We start from the raw sequence: 18,631 nt of genomic DNA, 5'->3' as shown, positions 1-18,631 counted from the left end.
ACACAATAGTCAAGAAATCAGAAGGAGGCTAGGACTGGGGAGGGCAGCTGTGAGAGAACTAGAAAAGGTCCTGAAATCCAAAGATGTATCACTGAACACCAAAGTCAGGAACATTCAGACCATGGTATTCCCGATCTCTATGTATGGATGTGAAAAGACCAGAATACTGGGAAAAACAGAAGGGAGTAGGAAAAGAGGAAGGCCAAACAAGAGATGGATTGATTCCATAAAGGAAGCCACAGACCTGAACTTACAAGATCTGAACAGGGTGGTTCATGACAGATGCTCTTGGAGGTCACTGATTCATAGGGTCACCATAAGTTGTAATAGACTTGAAGGCACATAACAACAAAAAAATTGGAGGTTTCTGAATCATATGCCATAAATTGAAATTGACTTGAAGGCACATAACAACAACCCTCAGTTACTTATTTTTTATGTTTTTTATGACATCATTGTGCATTTATGGGCATTTCAGAAGCCTGATCATTTTGATGCAACATCTTTATTGTTGCTCTTGATGGGGAGAGTACCCAGATCATGGAGATATATGTTATGGGGTACCCCAACATATATTTCGGGTCTCAGAGACATGTTAACTTCGCTTTGGAGTTGCTGCAAACGTTTCTCTCTCTCTTTTTTAGTGTTCTTAAATAAGGAACTGGGAACTAGTAGTCAACTAACTTCAGCCTCCTCGTGCGAGTGTGAGAGAGAAAGAGAGCCCTGTCTCCCATTCCTGCTGGATTAGTCTTTGCTGCAGACTTTGCAGACTTCCCCATCAGCCCTCCTCTCTCTCAGATGCATTTAATTTGGGGTTTTTTTTTGTACTCCTCAGATCCTCTAGCAGTGTTTCTCAACCAGTGTGCCTCCAGATGTTGTTGGACCACATTTCCCATCTTTCCTGACCATTGGCAATGCTGGCTGAGGCTGATGGGAGTTGTGGTCCAACAACATCTGAAGGCACACCGGTTGAGAAACACTGCTAGGAGGATTGGGGAGGGGAAGGCAGGAACGAGGGTCTGGTGAAGCCACGTGGGAGGGGATGTTCCATTCCCAAAGAGAAGGGGATGTGGATTGGGGGGGGCAGGAAGAAAAGTGTTGTGGTTGACCCACCCCTCCTCCTCCTGTTGGCAGCCTCTTTAGGCGTCCGGGCTCTGCGTCTTTAACCCTGAGATGGACTCTACCCCAGGCTAAAAATGGAGCCCCCGCTCCACCCAACTTTTGCAAAAGCAAGAGGAAAAGTGCGTCGTCTCCGAGAGGATCCCCGCGGCACTAGTAGCCCTCCCTATCTTTCTGTCTCCGTATGGAGCAAAGCTTGAGACCCCCGTCCCCTCCCTCCGTCTGGTCTCCAGTCCACCCCCTCGCCTCCTGCCGAAAGCAAGAGAGGCTCCCCCCCCCCCGCCCGAGAGTCGGACTCTGGAAGGGTTAACCCCCAGCCTCCATTTCTGGGAAAGTCCTTAGGAGGCAGCCCTCAACAATGGCTTTTTAAAAAAAGCAATACATTTTAATTTTATTGAGGGGGGAAGGTGGTGCCGGATCCAAACCTCCTCTGTCCAGGCAAAACAGGCCGAGGAGGTGTTCTACCACTGAGCTGTGTTTCAGGTGTGTTTGCGGGGAACCTGCGGGCCCCGACGACGAGGGCAGCTGTCCGTCTCCCGCTGGGCTGCACTGCTGAGGAGCAGCCAGAGGTTTGCTGGACCATCATGAGACGGTGAATGGTAAGTATTTCTGATAAAAAATAAAATGAAAATATGCACACACACGCACGCGAGTGGACGCCCAAAACACAGGGGGGATTACTGAGGGGCATCAACAGAGTGCAGAAAGGGGCAAAGGGCATTTCTGAGGAGGGACAAGCAAGTAAAACGCTTCTTCCAGTAAAAAAGGGCGTGTGTGTGTGTGGGGAGAATGATGAAACAAGCCACTGGTCCCGAGAGGCCTCCCCCCCCCCCGCAGAGCCACCTATGCCAAAATTTCATAGAATCATAGAATGGCAGAGTTGGAAGGGACCTGTAAGGCCATAGAGTCCAACTCCTTGCTCAATTCAGGGATCCAACTTTAAGCCAACTGGACAGGTGGGTATCCAGCTACCTCTTGCATGCCTTGCACAGCAACTACAACTCCCATCAGCCCCAGCAAGCAGGAAGGCAGATTTCGGCTGAGCATCAGGAAAAACTTCCTAACTGTTAAGAGTGTTATGACAATGGAGCCAATGACCGAGGGAGGTGGTGGGCTCCCCAGCACTGGAAGCATTCACGAGGCAGGTGGACAGCCCCCTGTTGGGGATGCTTTGATTTGGATTCCTCCATGGAGCAGGGGGTTGATCTTGATGGCCTTACAGGCCCCTTCCAATTGTACTATTCTGTGATTCTAGGTGGTTTACAAATAGAATGAAATTGAAACACTGCAACAAACCTTGTAAGTGGAGATCTTTATCCCAGTCTGTATCTGCATTGGACATGAAAGCGATTTTACATGTGAAAATGTAACATATGAAAGTGGTTTTAATTACATAACTGTTTATATATATGTTTTTATATGTGAAATTGTGTAGTATTTTTATTGTTACTGATGTTTGTGTTGTGAAATGGCTTCAGGATACTTTTATGAGAAGGGACCCAAATGAGTAAATATAAACGACAAAATTAAACAACACAATCCCACCCCCAACACAGACACAGATGAAAACATAGCAGCACATTTGAGAAGCATTTTTTTACACTTCCTTGGTCCCCCAGCTGTGTGGGCAAAGGGGGTGCTGGTGCCCACCCTCTCTCAGGGTTCATTAGCAGGCTGTTTTCACTGTTTGTGCCCATCACCTCACAGGGCCTGTGATGACATTCCTGGAAGCGTCTCCTCTTTATGATGGAGCGACATCCAGCCAGCTCAGGTAGGGAGTGGATCCTTTGTAGACAGGCGGGTGGGACTTTCGTCTTTGTTGTGAGGCCCAAAGCGTAACCCAGCATTTCTCAAATGATGGTTGGGGAGCACCACCGGCCCTGAGTACCACTGCCCTCCAAGGTTTTCTTTTGCCTCCACAGCTTCCGCTGGTTTACATCCAGGTACGTGGCTCATTCGCCTCCTCCACCCCACCTCTGACCGTCATACCATCATGGCTGCATTATGTTGCTCCACACTCCCATCCCCACTCAGAGTCCCTTTCCCTGATATTAAAGAATTTAAGAGGCCCACAGGTGCAGCATATGACTTAAGTCAAACTCACGTCTTTTGAAGGTGGGGTGTTTTTTTTGGGGGGGGTGTACATATAAGTACACCTGTTTCTGCAGACCCTTTGCAGGGACCCTTCAAGGAAGCAAAGGATGGCATTCGCCTAAGGGAGCAGTTTTGGGGAAACCGTTAAGGGCAGCCAAAAGGGAGATTTTGCCCACTGGGCCACAGCTAGGACCTTCTCCCATGACTATGCTACTTAAACCAATTTTCCCACGTCAGTTGTGAATGGGGATGTGGGGGCGCCAACTGGGGGTGCTACAGGCATCAGAACATCTTTGGATGGCCAGCTCAGACCTGCCATTCCAGAAGGCTCTAAAGTACAAATTGTGTGAAGTACTAGTTCCCCTCTATTCAGCACTGGTTAGGCCGCATCTTGACTACTGTGTCCAGTTCTGGTCTCTTCACTTTAAGAAGGATGCAGACAAACTGAGGCGGGTTCAGAGGAGGACAACAAGTATGATCAGGGGACTGGAAACAAAGCCCTCTGAGGAGAGACTGAAAGAACTGGGCATGCTTAGCCTGGAGAAGAGAAGATTGAGGGGAGATATGATAGCACTCTTCAATTACATGAAAGGTTGTCACACAGAGGAGGGCCAGGATCTCTTCTCAGTCATCCCAGAGTGCAGGACACGGAATAATGGGCTCAAGTTGCAGGAAGCCAGATTTCGACAACATGAGAAAAAACTTCCTGTTAGAGCCATAAGACAATGGAGCCAATGACCTAGAGACGTAGCGGGCTCTCCGACACTGGAGGCCTTCAAGAGGCAGCTGGATAGCCATCTGTCGGGAATGCTTTGATTTGGATTCCTGCATTGAGCAGGGGGTTGGACTAGATGGCCTTATAGGCCCCTTCCAACTCTACTGTTCTATGATTCTATGATACCAGGAGAAAACTCAGGGAATTTAGAAAGAATGAAATAACAAAGAGGTTAAAGGGGACGGAGCTCGAATGTGGCCTGTTAGGGTGGAAGTTGAGCCGCTCCTGGCTGCAAGGGAGTGTGGAGAAAGCATACTGGAAGACCCCCAGTCCTGCTGAAGCTAGTCCCTTAGAGGCTCCCTGGGGAGATCTGACAAACTCCTCCTCCCTGCCTATTTTGAGATTGGGTTGGAAAATCTTCTTTTTAAATTACAAATATACTGTAGGGGCCAACTGGGGCAGGCTTTGCCTGCCTCCTTTCCTCCGTCTCCTCAGGAGTGAATTTGTTTTCATTATTCTTCAAATAAACCCTCTTGAGTGTTGGTATCGCTGGTTAATTGCCAATGGAAAACCCTGGCTTGGAGGGCCACATCGCCCACCCGGATGCCAACCCCTACATGGTGCCATTAGCCCAGTGAGACTTTGCAGAAGCCACAGAGCCTGCTGGGCACGGAGAGGGCTCAGCCCTGTCTCGTTTGGAGCCAGCAGGAGCAGCAGCAACTGGTACCCTATCCCCTTCTTTTAACCTGAGTGGCTTGCGTGACCCCCTTTTCTCTGGTGTCTTCCTTCCAGGACCCCAAGAGGAACCGCTTGTTTCAGTGGACTGACGTGGAGCTGACGTCGGGCTTGGCCCAGCTCTTTTTCCCTCTCGCCTCAGAGTCCCCCCTAGGCACCTAAACAGTGGTGGTGAAAAAAGCCTCTGGAAAGAAGGTGGCACATCCTTTTAAGGTGGACGAATATGGTGAGGAAGGAAGGAGAGGTCCCACACAGGCTCGGGGACAAGGTGGCAAGGACTCCGGGCAGGGGGCTGGTTATGGCATATTTATGATTACATTTTATTTATTTATTTTCCCCCTATAAGTGGTTCATGACAGAGACTGTTGGAAGTTGCTGATTCATAGGATCACCATAAGTCTTAATCGACTTGAAGGCACCTAATGACAAAAACAAGTCCCCTTGTGAATTTTGCACCGGTTTGAAAGGAAAGCAGGCTCTATAGCCCCTTTTGTTGTTATATGCCTTCAAGTCCATTATGACTTATGGCGACCCTATGAAGCTATTTTTGGATATATTCATAGGGTTTTCATGGTAAGAGGTATTCAGAGGTGGTTTACCCTTGCCTTCCTCTAAGCCTACGGCACCCGGGATTCCCAGGCGGTCTCCCATCCAAGTACTAACCAGGCCTGACCCTGCTTAGCTTATGAGATCAGACGAGATCGGGCGTGTCTTTCAGCAAAATAAAAATGCAGCAGAGGTGACCAGCCGAGCCTTTAAGTTCTCCTTGGGAATGACTTGGCGTGACCTCCGTGGCATTGGCTGGAAAAGCCAAGGATGGGAGATGTTCTCTTTAATGGTCTTTCAAAAAATAAATAAATAAGCAGACTGACTGTAATTCTGTGCACACTTACACAGGATTAAGGCCCTTTGTAAGCTGAGGGTTTTACTTTCATGTGCAGGATTATAAACCTCTTTACATATCACGGTTGATCTGATATGTTACTGGGAAGATGGTTACTGGGGCAGCAGAGGAACGGGTGATCACAGACTGTTCCAGGGTCTTAAAGAGGAGAGTTGAAGACCCAGCAAAATGACTTTCCTTTCTCCTGACATTTCCTTTCCTTTCTGCAGTATTGCCGAAATTTGAGGTTTTGGTGAAGGCATCCAAGAGGATAACGATTCTGGACAAGGAACTAGAAGTGACTGTCTGCGGCGTGTAAGTGACACCAGCCTGGGCTTCTCTCCTTCAGATGTGGGACTGAAGGACTGAGCACTTTGACGACATTACCAATACCAGCTGACCTCCCCTCCCTGCTCTCTCTCTCCCACTCCATGCCCTCATTTCTCCGCCAGCTTTGGGTATTCCTCTCTGCAGCCCTCCTAGGTGTGGGTCTGCATAAGTGTCCTGCAATGGGAGCAGCGTTTGGCTGCATTTTGAGAAGCTGCTCTGGACATAAAGTGGTGGCTGTGAGCTGTATCGGGTCAGTCACTGCCTCTCAGCCTCAGAGGGAGGCAATGGTAAACCCCTTCTGAATACCGCGAAAGCCATATTCGTAGGGTCGCCCATAAGTCAGAATTGACTTGAAGGCAGTTCATTTCATTTCATATATATATTGGAGGAAAGGGTGGTATATATATATATATTTGTGATGTCTATGGTTGTAAGTTGTTTTAAAAAATGTCTTTAAGGATACATTTTTAAACTGATGTAACCCACCCTGGGACCTCAGGGTGAAGGGGTGGGTAATAAAATCAACAGCATCATCATCAAAGCAGCGGCTTTAAAAGAGAGCCAGTGTGGTGTAGTGGTTAGAGTCTTGGACTAGGACCTGGGAGACCAGGGTTTGAATCCCCACACAGCCATGAAGCTCACTGGGTGACCTTGGGCCAGTCACTGCCTCTCAGCCTCAGAGGGAGGCAGTGGTGAACCACCTCTGAATACCGCTTACCACGAAAACGCTATTCATAGGGTCGCCATAAGTCGGGATCGAGTTGAAGGCAGCCCATTATTTATTTTATTCAAGGAGACTTACTATTAAGTCTCAATACTAGGCGAATGTCACATCCACACTATACATTTAAAGAACTGTTACGCAACATCAGCAGTTGTAGAGTATCCTTGGAGCTGTAGTTTGTTAAGGTCGCTGGGAACTGTCACTCTGTGAGGTCAGCACCCTTAACAAACCACAGGCCCCAGAATCCTTTGGGGGAAGCCACGACTTTCAAAGTGGTAGAAGAGTGCTTTAGATGCGTAGTGTGCATGTGACCCGAGTCACGTTTTGCCACTAGTCACGTGGCTGAGGGAGATATTGCAGGAGCGATATGGGGAGGGACCATATCTTGCTGGTAGAGTGCGTGCTTTGTACGGAAAAAGTCATAGGTTCAATTACCCAGCTTGCCCAATTAAAGAAGAACCAGGAAGTAGCAGGTGATGGGAAAAGACCTTTTCTCTACCTGAGGAGCAGTAGGTTGTGAAGAAGGAGCAGTTTGTTGCTTTTAAGGTCGAGGTTATAAATTGTGCAAGCCTGCGACCATACTACCAAAACTGTGGCCGCCATCTTTGTTAAGGGCAATGGTAAAAGACAGCAGACAGGTAAGTGGGGGGGTGGGGGCCATGTGCGTGTGTGCATGCGTACACATGCCGGGGCCCAGGGCAAGCTGATGCCCAAGGGCCCCGGCATTCCTGGAGCCATCCCTCCATCCACCCACCCACCCACCCATCTATCCATCCCTCCACCCGTCCACCCGTCCGTCCGTCCGTCCGTCCGTCCGTCCGTCCGTCCGTCCGTCCGTCCGTCCATCCATCCATCCATCCATCCATCCATCCATCCATCCCACCCTTTCCTCCAAGGAGCTCAAGGTGGCTCTCCTACCTCTCCAATTTATCCTCACGATAACCCTATGAGGTAGGCTAAGGGCTGTATCTTCTGAGCTTCTCTATACACCTGTATCCTGTCTTTCAATCAATGCTGCGGCTGTCTCCAGCTACAGGTACACTTATGGGAAGACTGTCCCTGGCCTGGTGAATGTTCGTGTTTGCCAGCCATACGCCGGTGGCAGAGGCCACTGCTATGGGCCAGAGTCGGAGGCCGTGTGTGAAGAGTTCAGCGGAGAGGTGAGTCCCGAGAATGGTGAGCGTCTAAAGTGCGTGGAACACTGGATCCAGTCCTCTTCTCCTTTCATTTTGATGCCTGATTAGATTGTAAACCTGAGAAGGTAGAGCCTGAACTGTGTTTTTAATCCTCCTGTCTCCATGCATCGTAGCCCTGTGAGGGGAAATGGATGTCCCCTCTTGGCACCTACAACAAACTACAGTTCCCAGGATCCGTTGCAGAAAGCCATGACTGTAGAAAGTGGTGTAATAGTGTTTTAGCTGTATAATGCAGATGGGGCCAAGGAGAGAGAAGAAGGTGAGAGCTGAGGACTCAGTAAAGTCAAGAGATGCACTTGTAAGGGAGATCCAGTGGAATTTAATCCTTTGGATGTGCTCTCAGTATGATGCCCTTTCAGCAAAAGGAAATGGACTGCCTTCAAGTCGATTCCAACTTATGGCGACCCTATGAATAGGGGTTTCATGGTAAGCGGTATTCAGAGGGGGTTTACCATTGCCTTGCTCTGAGGTTGAGAGTCAGTGACTGGCCCAAGGTCACCCAGTGAGCCTCGTGGCTGTGTGGGGATTTGAACCCGGGTCTCCCAGTTCATAGTACAACACCTTAACCACTTTCAGCAGGGGTAGCTGAAGTGATGATCTCCAAACGTTCTTGGACTATAGCTCCCATCAGTCCCAGCCAGCATTGCCAAATGTTCAGGGAGGATGGGAGCTGGAGGTCACCACATTGGCAACCCCTGTCTTCTTGTTGTTATGTGCCTTCAAGTCGATTATGACTTATGGCGACCCTATGAATCAGTGACCTCCGAGCATCTGTCATGAACCACCCTGTTCAGATCTTCATTGCGTGCCTTCTGACCTGGGGGTTTCATCTTCAAGCACAATCTTGTGTTGCATTTTACTCTGTTCATAGGGTTTTCGTGGTAAGAGATATTCAGAGCTGGTTGACCATTGCCTTCCTCTGAGTCTGGATGCATCTTAGTCTGGTGTCTCAGCTTTGACCATTCTGCCTTTGGGTGCCCCTGCTAGGAGTCTAGCCTCTTGGTCTAGACTCCTGATGGCATTGCTCTCAGCTTCTTCGACACTCTCAAACCCCCTCACCATGTTAAGGTGTGCATCCTAAAGGGGGACCCCTGACTTATAGAATCCCTAAAGGAAGGCGTGGTCAGCCAAAGCATTCTCAGCGCTAACCTGCTGTGACTCTCTGGTTTCCCATGCAGGCGGACAGGCATGGCTGTCTCTCTCGAGTGGTGAAAACGAAGGAGTTTCAGCTGAAGCGGGAGGGATATGTGATGAACCTCCAGGTGGAAGGCACAATCACGGAGGAAGGCACAGGTAGGCTTCATGGAGCAGAAGGGCTGTGCGTGCAGAATGGGAGGGGAGGGCAGCGTGACCGAGGAAAGGCCACAGAAGGGCCGTAGCTCTGTGGCAGAACATCTACCTTGCATTCAGAAGGTCTCAAGTTCAATCCCCGACACCTCCAGTTGGGAAACCATGGAGAACCATTACCAGTCGATGGGGTCAGTACTGTGCTAGGTGGACCAATGGTTCTATGTTCCTGTGAACTACTGTAGAAAATGTCCCTTTTTGAGTTTACGCGAGAGACTCCGGCCCATTGGCCACAGTTCCCACTGTGAAGGGCTGTTGCTCAGTGGCAGAACATCTGCCTTGCATGCAGAAGGTCCCGAGTTCAACCCCCAGCATCTCCAGGTAGGGCTGGGACTCTGAAGAGCCCCTGCCAGTCAGTGTGTGCCACTGTTCTTAACCCTTGGTCCCCAGATGTTGTTGGACTATGACTCCCATCGGCTGAGCTGGCTGGGGCTGATGGGATTTGTAGTCCGACAACACCTGCAGGCCCAAGGTTGAAGAACAGTGTCGGACAGCAAAGAGGTATATGGACCAATGGTCTGTCTCAGTCAGTGTAAGGCGGCCTCCTAGGTTCATAGTCCAGCAGCTGAGCATTCGCTTTGCACGCAGAAGGACCCATGTCCAGCCCCTGGCCTCTCCCATTCAACGGGTCAGGGAGCACGGGATGGGAACGAGCTGCTGCCGTTCAGGGTTGACAATACTGCTGGTGTGGAAGGAGAAATAGTCTGGTCGGCAAGCTTCCAATGCACTGGAGGCCAGGCACAGCGCTTGCAAAAGGGCAGCCTGCTGGAGAGCTTGGGCCTGGTGCGGCAGAAAGGAGGAGTGGAACGCTCTCCCACCGACACTACTTGCTTATGGCGCTTTTGTTTGGCAGGGGTGGCATTGACCAGCACGGCTTCCGTCGCAGTTACCACGACTCTCAGCACAATTACCTTTGAAAGGGTGGACACTTACTACAAGCCCGGGATCCCCCTTTTTGGGGAGGTAAGGCAGGCTGAGAGGTCAGCACCATGCAAGACCCTCTACGCCTGAGCATTTCCCGTTCCTTGTATGCACTGGAACAGGAGTGGCCGGGGTGGTCAGGACCTCATCCTGGGGTGCAACATCTCGGATCCTGATGCTGTTTGTGTGCCCTCAACTCGCCACCCTTCTCCCAGAACTGCTGCCAGAACTGACCCTGCAGATGGTCGTGTACCTCTCTATCTGTAAAACAGGCTGCTCTGTGTGTGTTGGGTTTTGCACATCTAGGTGAAGCTCGTGGATGGTGCCAACGTGCCAATGGCCAACGAAACAATTGAGATTCGTGTATTCAAACTCAGGACCAGCTACACAACGGACGACCAGGGGCGGGCCCAGTTTTCCGTATACATTGTAAAGTCCACGGATGAATCTATCACAATCCAGGTGAGTGGTCTAGGCAGAGCTTGGGAAAGTTACTTTTTAAAACTACAACTCCCATCAGCCCCAGCCAGCATGGCCACTGGATTGGGCTGATGGGAGTAGTAGTTCAAAAAAGTAACTTTTCCAATCTCTGGCTCTAGGTGGGGACTGGGAACTAAATAAGGTAGGGGGGGGGTTAATGTGAAAACACAAACAAGTATCAATGGATTTTTTCAACCCAAAGGGTGTCTCCAGGGATTATATTGGGACTAAAGTATATGGGGAACAATTTTAAACCTGCTGTAGTCTGGAACTGGGTGAGTGGGACAAAGCCGTGGGCAGCTTGAGGGAAAAGACTTCCACCTTGCTGCCTGCATAAAAATTAATGTATGAGTGAAAATGCATTATAGGGTGAAAAAATGGCTTGCAAAAATGTGTATGTGTATTTCATGAGAATTTTAAAAAACATGGAAATTGCTGCTGAAATGTGGAGAACTGAATTTAAGATTGGAAAAATGATAAACGGAGAGATCTGAAATGGGCAGATCTTTCCATCCCTAGTGAGAGCAGCGTGGATGTATGGAGTCCTGGATGAGAGCAGGGAGGCTGAGAGGGGAGGTCTGTCAGAAGGAGAAGGAATTGATACCAGTTTATAGTATCCTAGAATCGTAAAGTTGAAAGGGGCCTATAAGGCTATCAAGTCCAACCTCCTCCTGAAGGCAGGAATCCAAATTAAAGCAGACCCAACATATTTATTACTAATCTGTACTAATGTAACATTTGTTGTTTAAGTTCTGTTGTTGTTTTTAGTCTTCTGTAAATCGCTTAGAGATATGTTTATATATTAAGTATTCTATTCTGTCGGGAATGTTTTGATTTGGATTCATGCATTGAGCAGCGGGTTGGACTTGATGGCCTTATAGGCCCCTTCCAGCTCTACTATTCTATGATTCTATGTTTCTAAGTGGAATAGAAATAAGTAAATGGCATCAAAGGGCAGGACTGTGTATGCAGTTCTGGAGCCAGGTGTTGCTCACTACGGAGTCACTACGTTTGTCCTTGACGCTCTTTCCCCCAGGCAGCGTCTTCGTGGGCAGTGCTTTCCTGTTTTTTTCATGAGCGCCGTGTTGGTTGCTAGGCATGCAAATAGGTCGGAGATGAAGCAGAGGTTGGTGTAATGGCTGTTGATATTACACAGCCACTGATGATGGCACGTAAGTAGATCTGACGTTGTCTTGTCAGGCAGCAGCAACCTGGGGTCGCATAAGGTGTGGGAAACGCCTTCTCCCGGAAGCTGAGTTCTTAGCAGAGAAGCAGAAAGCTGATGTTTGTCTTTTGGTTGTGAAGAAGGAGCAGGTTGTTGCCTTTATGGCATTGCTGAGGTTATATCTTGTACAACAGACCAAGGGGAAAAAAACCTTAAAAAATGATGATTATTCTGAAAGAGGCAGATAAGAATTTGGATGTGGGTAATTTATTTATTTTTTATTAGATTTATATCCCACCCTACATCCCAGCAGGAGCCCAAGGCGGCAAACAAAAGCACTACAAACATTCTAAAACATCATAAAAACAGACTTTAAAATATATTACAACAAAACATCCTTAAAAACATATTAAAACAAAACATTCTAAAAACATTTTTTTTAAAAAAGCTTTAAAAACATCTTTTTTAAAGAAGCTTTAAAAACATTTGTTGTTATATGCCTTCAAGTCGGTTACGACTTATGGCGACCCTATGAATCTATTAACAGCTGGTCTAGCACAGTGGGGAGGAGAACCTGGCTGGGAGTCCAGAGTCTGTGAGTCCAAATCCCCGCTCGTGTCTTCTGGGTGTGTCAAGGGCCAGCTAAAGATCACCCCCACAGCGAGTGGCTCAGGGGTTACATGCCCTGCCTCCTGGGCAGCTGTGGGCAAGCTGCATAGTCCCAAGGAACCCAGTTGCCCCCCAGCTGGCAGTTGCAGACAAGGAAGGGGCTGGCTTGTGCAGCTGTGGCAAGCTGAGCAGGCCCTAGCCAGCCGGGGAGGACTAACCTCAGAGGGAGGCAATGGGAAACCCCCTCTGAATACCGCTTACCATGAACACCCTATTCATAGGGTCGCTGTGAGTCGGGATCAACTTGAAGGCAGTCCATTTCCATTTTTTCATGGGTCTTTTTGGATATATTCATAGGGTTTTCATGGTAAGAGGCATTCAGAGGTGGCTTACCATTGCCTTCCTCTAAGCCTACGGCACCCGGGATTCCCAGGCGGTCTCCCATCTAAGTACTAACCAGGCCTGATCCTGCTTAGTTTCCCAGATCAGACGGGATCGGGCGTGTTCAGGGTAGCATGGCCGTAGACTTTAAAAACATATTAAAAAGCAATTGCAACACAGATGCAGACTAGGATAAGTCCTCTACCTAAAAGGCTTGCCCATGGAACACACTTGTGGGATTTTAGGGCACTCAGAGAGACGTTGCATGTTTGCCCTTGAGATAATGAGCTGGAACATGTATAGTTTAGCGGCTGACAGGCAGGCGTTGAAATGTTTATTGAGTGGTTTGCAGGTGTTAGCCTGTTCTAGTTTACGTACAGAAAACTTGGCTTTTGGAGATATTGGCCGTTAGATTGCTGGGTTATACTGCTCTACGGAAAGGTAAGGCAAGGAGGACAGGAGATCCAATGTTGCTATTTTTGTCAGGACTGTGGAGTCGGAGTCGGGAGCAATTTTGGGTGGAGTCGGAGTCGGACAGTAGAAAAATAGAGGAGTCGGAGTCGAAGGTCTGGAGTACCGACTCCACAGCCCTGATTTTTGTTACGGATGGTTTGAGTTATGTGGGGGCTTCTGGTGACCACTTTGAATATTTTGCTGCAGATCATCCTTTCATTTGTATAATTGCTGTCTCCTTATAGATGGGGATGGATTGCGCCATCTTTTGCAGGATATGCTGGGCCCCTGGATATAGTGTGGTGATTATAATTGTCCTCATTGAGAAAGTCTGAAGAATGATTAAAATGGGGAGTTCCTGAAACAGATGAAACTCCCACTCCATTTGATTTGTTAATGGGACTATTTTTTTTCTTGATTTAGGAATTGGAAAATGCTGTTGATGTTCTGTCCAGGTCTATTGTGGATCTGCAATTCAGACAAAGGCTTTGAGGATAGTTTGTGGCTGTTTATTACTGTTCCTTGGAGTCTTACTTAGGGGATGACTGTGGAGTGGCCAGGAGACTTCAGACTAGGGATAGAAGATCTGCCTGTTTTGATTCTCTCAGTTTCTCATTTTTCAAATGTTAAATTCAGTTCTCTACATTTCTACAGCCATCTGCAATTTTTTTTTTTAAAAAATCCTCATGAAAATTTTCCACAATTTTAGTGCGAATTCCTCCAAATAAGCACATTTTTGTAGGCAGTTTTGACAAAGCCATTTCTCATCATTTTATGCTTTTTTGCATGTTATATTCATCATGTATTCATTTTTATGCTTTCCCCTAACATAATGCATTTTTGTAAATGCTATTAAGTCGGCAAACTGCATCCCAAAATTCTAATAAATGTGAATTTATTTATTTATTTATGTGTTTTGGTTCTCATATTGTTTAGGAAATCGTGAATTTGATAAATTCTGCTTGAAATGCAAACTGAATCGAAATTCTCACCCATCCCTGCTTGAGACAAACATTATTAGAATCATAGAATCATAGAATAGTAGAGTTGGAAGGGGCCTATAAGGCCATCAAGTCCACCCCCCTGCTCAATGCAGGAATCCAAATCAAAGCATTCCCGACAGATGGCTGTCCAGCTGCCTCTTGAAGGCCTCCAGTGTCGGAGAGCCCACTACCTCTCTAGGTCATTGGTTCCATTGTTGTATGGCTCTGTTAGGAAGTTTTTCCTGATGTCCACTCGAAATCTGGCTTCCTGAAACTTGAGCCCATTATTCCGTGTCCTGCACTCTGGGTCAATCGAGAAGAGATCCTGGCCCTCCTCTATATGACAACCTTCCATGTACTTGAAGAGTGCTATCATATCTTGTTGGATGTTACTGTGTGGGATGGAGGGTAGAGCTTTCAGGAGGGATTTGGGTATTATATTTTTGAAGACTGTTGGAAATTTAGTGGTCCTGGAACATTTAACAAAGGGAGCTGCTTATGTGGTTATGGCTTGGGCTTGGTTGCAGACCAGTATGGTGGAAAATCAAATTGCTCCTTGAATGTCTGTCCCTTTATTCTGTGAATTGATGTGAGTGCCTCTGATGGTTGAATTGAGTTGTGATGAAAAGCTGTCTTGGCTCCAGACAAAAGCTGTGAAATTATTTTTTCCCCAGGTGTCACCAATGGCACTTGATTTATGCATATGTGCCTAGGGATGGATGGGGTGATGGTATAGCCTTTTATGTCCCAACATTTAGTGTCCAAAAGAACTTTTGTCTATCTGATTGGGATTCAGTACCAATAACTGAGTTGGTAGCTGAAGTGTTGGCTTCAGAGTGGGTTACAGGTGTGAGATCTCATAGGGTGGTGGTGTTAATGGACTCCTCGTTGGGAGTTATTGGCCATTCAGAATGGAGTTACAGTATACATTTTGGTAACTGAAATACGGTTCTTGAATTCAGAATGGCAATTAATGGGTCTTTTGGTTCTGGGTTCTTCAATTCCAGCCCAATACAATTGTGGGAATTGTTGATAATGAGATGGTAGATCAAGCTGTTATAGATGCATTGGGACTTAAGGACACTGATGTTGTGTTGACATTGTCCTGCCTGCAACTGTAATCTTGAGTTAAGAGGAAGCTTTTGGGTGAATAGCAATGACAACAGGCTAATTCCGCCTCCCTGCCCTCCCAATTTTCCAACAGCGTCTCTCTGACCCAGCCCTGGCAAAGGAGTGCTGGACAGAAATGCAGGCAGCTGTGTGTTAATTTGGTAATCCAGTCAAGGCCAGCGCATACCATGCCAAGGCCTGGCTAATGCACTAACACTAATTGGATCCTTCCATGAAGGTTTGGATTGGCTCAGTAGCATCCTTGGCTATTACAGAAGATCATCTTTTGTTATTGACCAACTTAATTAATTTCCCTCAGTTTCAGGGCATCTGTGGTTTCCCTTTTTTATGTTATCTCTTTACCAGGCACATTATAAATCGGAAGCACAATGTTCTGACGAGCACTGGATCAGTCCCGATCATGAGAGTGCCTCTCGTTCAGTGCGACGGTTTTACTCACCGAGCCAAAGCTACCTCCACATCGAGTCCATCTCTGGGACGTTAAGCTGCGGTCATGTGCAGCCAGTCCGAGTGCACTATGTCTTGAATCGAGACGTCATGAAAGAGGAGAAGGTTGTCTTTCACTATTTGGTAAGCCTGAATGGAGCAACCTTTGTTTCAACGGCATGGGCCGAAACAGTGAGGGAATGTCCGGGGAAGGGGATGTAAGTCAGTCTAACGGGGAAGCTCTCAGGTTCAATCCCAGGCAGCTCCAGTTACTGTCCCCCACCCAGAGCTTGGAAAAGTTACTTTTTTGAACTACAACTCCCATCAGCCCCAGCCAGCATAGTCACTGGATTCGGCTGATGGGAGCTGTAGTTCAAAAAAGTAACTTTTCCAAGCTCTGCCCCCACCCCTCAGGTTTAGGGAAAGGCCACCTGGCATAGACAATACTGGGCTCTATGGACCAGAGCCAACAATGATATGATCCCAGGGTCCCAGGCTATGGTCTGAAGGCACATGAGGCCAGCTCCCTGCTGAAGCTAAGCAGGGTCAGGTCCGGTCAGTGCCTGGATGGGAGACCACCTGGGAACCAGATGTAAGCCTCCTTGGGTTTCTATCATGAAAAGAAAAGGCGGGGTATGAATGTAATAAATAAGTAAATAATGGTGGCAGCTGTATTTACTTTGTCATGTGACTGCCCCGTGCATGCATAAAGCAGAGAGCGGAGTCCCCATTTTAAACCCATAAAGGTGCACACAGGTGGGAGGAATTGGATTTCTTCTCCTCACATTTGCCTCCCTGGATCAGCCACCAGAATTCCTTTGTTTTTTCCCCGCACAACCCGACTCTAGCATTGGAGATGGGCTGGGCTTAGGAAAAGTGCCTGGAGCAATGGATTATGGGGTGGGAAAGTGGGGAGGGAGGAAGGAAAGGGGGACGATTCAGCCTCCCTAAACACAGATCCCACATCCCCACAATAAGGCAACCACTGTCAAATCTAGTTTGGCTCTTCGCATACAGGCATACTGACCATAGCGTTGATTGTAATTTTTTTGGTAATGTAAATTTCAGCCAAAGGAAAGTCTAAACATTGTTGTGACTGTGGGGAGAAGAGAAAAATTAATATATATATATATGGGGGAGGAGAGCTGCAACTTGCATCTCAAAGGAAGTTCCTCCTGGTTCCAACAAATGCAAATAGTAGCTTCGGAGAAGTGGTTTTTGGTGACATCCGCACCATACCTTTAAAGCACATGCCTTCCCCCCACAGAATCCTGGCAACTGTTGTTTACCCCTCACAGAGCTACAATTCCTAGCACCCTTAACACATGACACTTTCCAGCATTCTTTGGAGGAAGCCTTTAAATGAGTGGTGTGGACGTGACCAGGAAGAGAAAGAGTTAAACTTGTTCATCTCCCCCCCCATGCATGGTGCTGATCTGAAAAACAGGAGATCTGATTGCTGCCCCTTTCAACCTGAACAGAGGTTATCACATTTTTTAAAAAAGGTTTACTTTTCACTGATGTTGGTTTTCATTTGGAACATTTGATGTAATCTGTTAGATTATCTTGCCTTCTGTTAGAAGATAAACCTGTCTGAAATCAATAAAATAAACCAACTTCACATGGAATTTGCACTTCAAAACAGCGGTCATTCACATCCATTCTCAGCTGCTCAAGAATAATTGCAACTCATTTTGGAGTGTGAGGCTGTTTCTGGGAGCCCCTGGCTCCCTCTGTGTAAGAATGGCTGGCGCATTGGAGTCCCCAAATATATATTTATTTTTATTTGTTTCATTTATAAACCGCCCATAGCAAATAGCTCTCTGGGCGGTGTACAAAAGGTTAAAATACACAATATCACAATAAAATCAGATACTAACAGTAAAACACCAACAAAACAGAATAATATATTAAACAAGATATAAAAGTTTAAAAGTTATAGACATTAAATATTTAAACATTTAAAATGCCTGGGAGCATAGCCAGGTCTTAACCTGGCGCCGGAAGGATAGTAGCGTAGGCGCCAGGCGTACCTCTTCGGGGAGGCTGTTCCACAATTCGGGGGCCTCTACAGAAAAGGCCCTAGATCTAGTAACTGTCCTCCGGGCTTCCCGGTGAGTTGGTACCCAGAGGAGGGCCTTAGATGCTGAGCGAAGTGACCGGGTAGGTTCATAGCGGGAGAGGCGTTCCACAAGGTATTGCGGTCCCACACCGTGTAAGGCTTTATAGGTCAAAACCAGCACCTTGAATCTGGCCCGGAAACAAATAGGTAGCCAGTGCAAACGGGCCAGAACAGGTGTTATATGCGCTGACCGGCTGGTCCTCGTCAACAGTCTGGCTGCTGCGTTTTGCACTAGCTGAAGTTTCCGAACCGTCTTCAAGGGCAGCCCTACGTAGAGCGCATTACAGTAGTCCAATCTAGAAGTTACCAGAGCATGAACAACTGAGGCGAGATCATCCCTGTCCAGATAGGGGCGTAGCTGGGCTACCAGACGAAGATGGTAGAACGCATTCCGTGCCACCGAGGCCACTTGAGCGTCGAGAGACAAGGAAGGATCGAAAAGGACCCCCAAACTACGAACCTGTTCTTTCAAGGGGAGTGTAACCCCATCTAGAACAGGATGAACATCCACCATCTGGGCGTGGAAGGCACTCACCAACAGTGTCTCAGTCTTGTCTGGATTGAGCTTCAGTTTATTAGCTCTCATCCAGTCCGTTATCGCGGTCAGGCAACGGTTCAGCACTTCAACAGCCTCACCTGAAGAAGATGAAAAGGAGAAATAGAGCTGTGTGTCATCAGCATACTGATGACAACACACTCCAAAACTCCTGATGACGACACCCAGAGGCTGCATGTAGATGTTAAAAAGCATGGGGGACAAAACCGACCCCTGAGGAACTCCACAATGGAGAGTCCAAGGTGTCGAGTAATGTTCCCC

The 18,631-nt window shown here is 47.6% G+C and overlaps 1 protein-coding gene and 1 pseudogene across 4 annotated transcripts; one reads left to right on the top strand and one right to left on the bottom strand.

The window, feature by feature from the left end:
- The first annotated feature begins 1,154 nt into the window (after window positions 1–1,154).
- Window positions 1,155–17,165, top strand: LOC133381780 (alpha-1-macroglobulin-like). Of its 4 annotated transcripts, XM_061621241.1 has the most exons (10): window positions 1,155–1,718; window positions 2,827–2,890; window positions 4,721–4,889; window positions 5,777–5,861; window positions 7,631–7,760; window positions 8,975–9,089; window positions 9,997–10,106; window positions 10,371–10,526; window positions 15,612–15,836; window positions 16,960–17,165. In XM_061621241.1, the coding sequence occupies exons 6-10, from the start codon at window positions 9,047–9,049 to the stop codon at window positions 17,056–17,058; spliced, it is 633 nt and encodes a 210-aa protein (XP_061477225.1). In that variant the 5' UTR covers window positions 1,155–1,718; window positions 2,827–2,890; window positions 4,721–4,889; window positions 5,777–5,861; window positions 7,631–7,760; window positions 8,975–9,046; the 3' UTR covers window positions 17,059–17,165. The 4 variants fall into 4 exon arrangements, with proteins under 4 accessions (XP_061477225.1, XP_061477226.1, XP_061477224.1 ...); XM_061621242.1 differs by lacking the exon at window positions 2,827–2,890 and having other exon boundaries at window positions 7,637–7,760; XM_061621240.1 differs by lacking the exon at window positions 2,827–2,890.
- On the bottom strand, window positions 12,727–12,845 carry LOC133382702 (5S ribosomal RNA; annotated as a pseudogene).
- Window positions 17,166–18,631: the final 1,466 nt, after the last annotated feature.

Source organism: Rhineura floridana, chromosome 3 (genome assembly GCF_030035675.1).
Source record: "Rhineura floridana isolate rRhiFlo1 chromosome 3, rRhiFlo1.hap2, whole genome shotgun sequence".
NCBI classification, from domain to species: domain Eukaryota; kingdom Metazoa; phylum Chordata; class Lepidosauria; order Squamata; family Rhineuridae; genus Rhineura; species Rhineura floridana.
This window is presented reverse-complemented; position numbering and strand designations above follow the sequence as displayed.

Excerpts from the sequence above, each read along its gene's own strand:
- LOC133381780 (XM_061621243.1), top strand. The coding sequence starts at position 9,047 with ATGAACCTCCAGGTGGAAGGCACAATCACGGAGGAAGGCACAG. Across the intron at positions 10,107-10,370 it reads GGATCCCCCTTTTTGGGGAG|GTGAAGCTCGTGGATGGTGC; the intron begins GTAAGGCAGGCT and ends TTGCACATCTAG. Across the intron at positions 10,527-15,611 it reads ATGAATCTATCACAATCCAG|GCACATTATAAATCGGAAGC; the intron begins GTGAGTGGTCTA and ends TCTCTTTACCAG.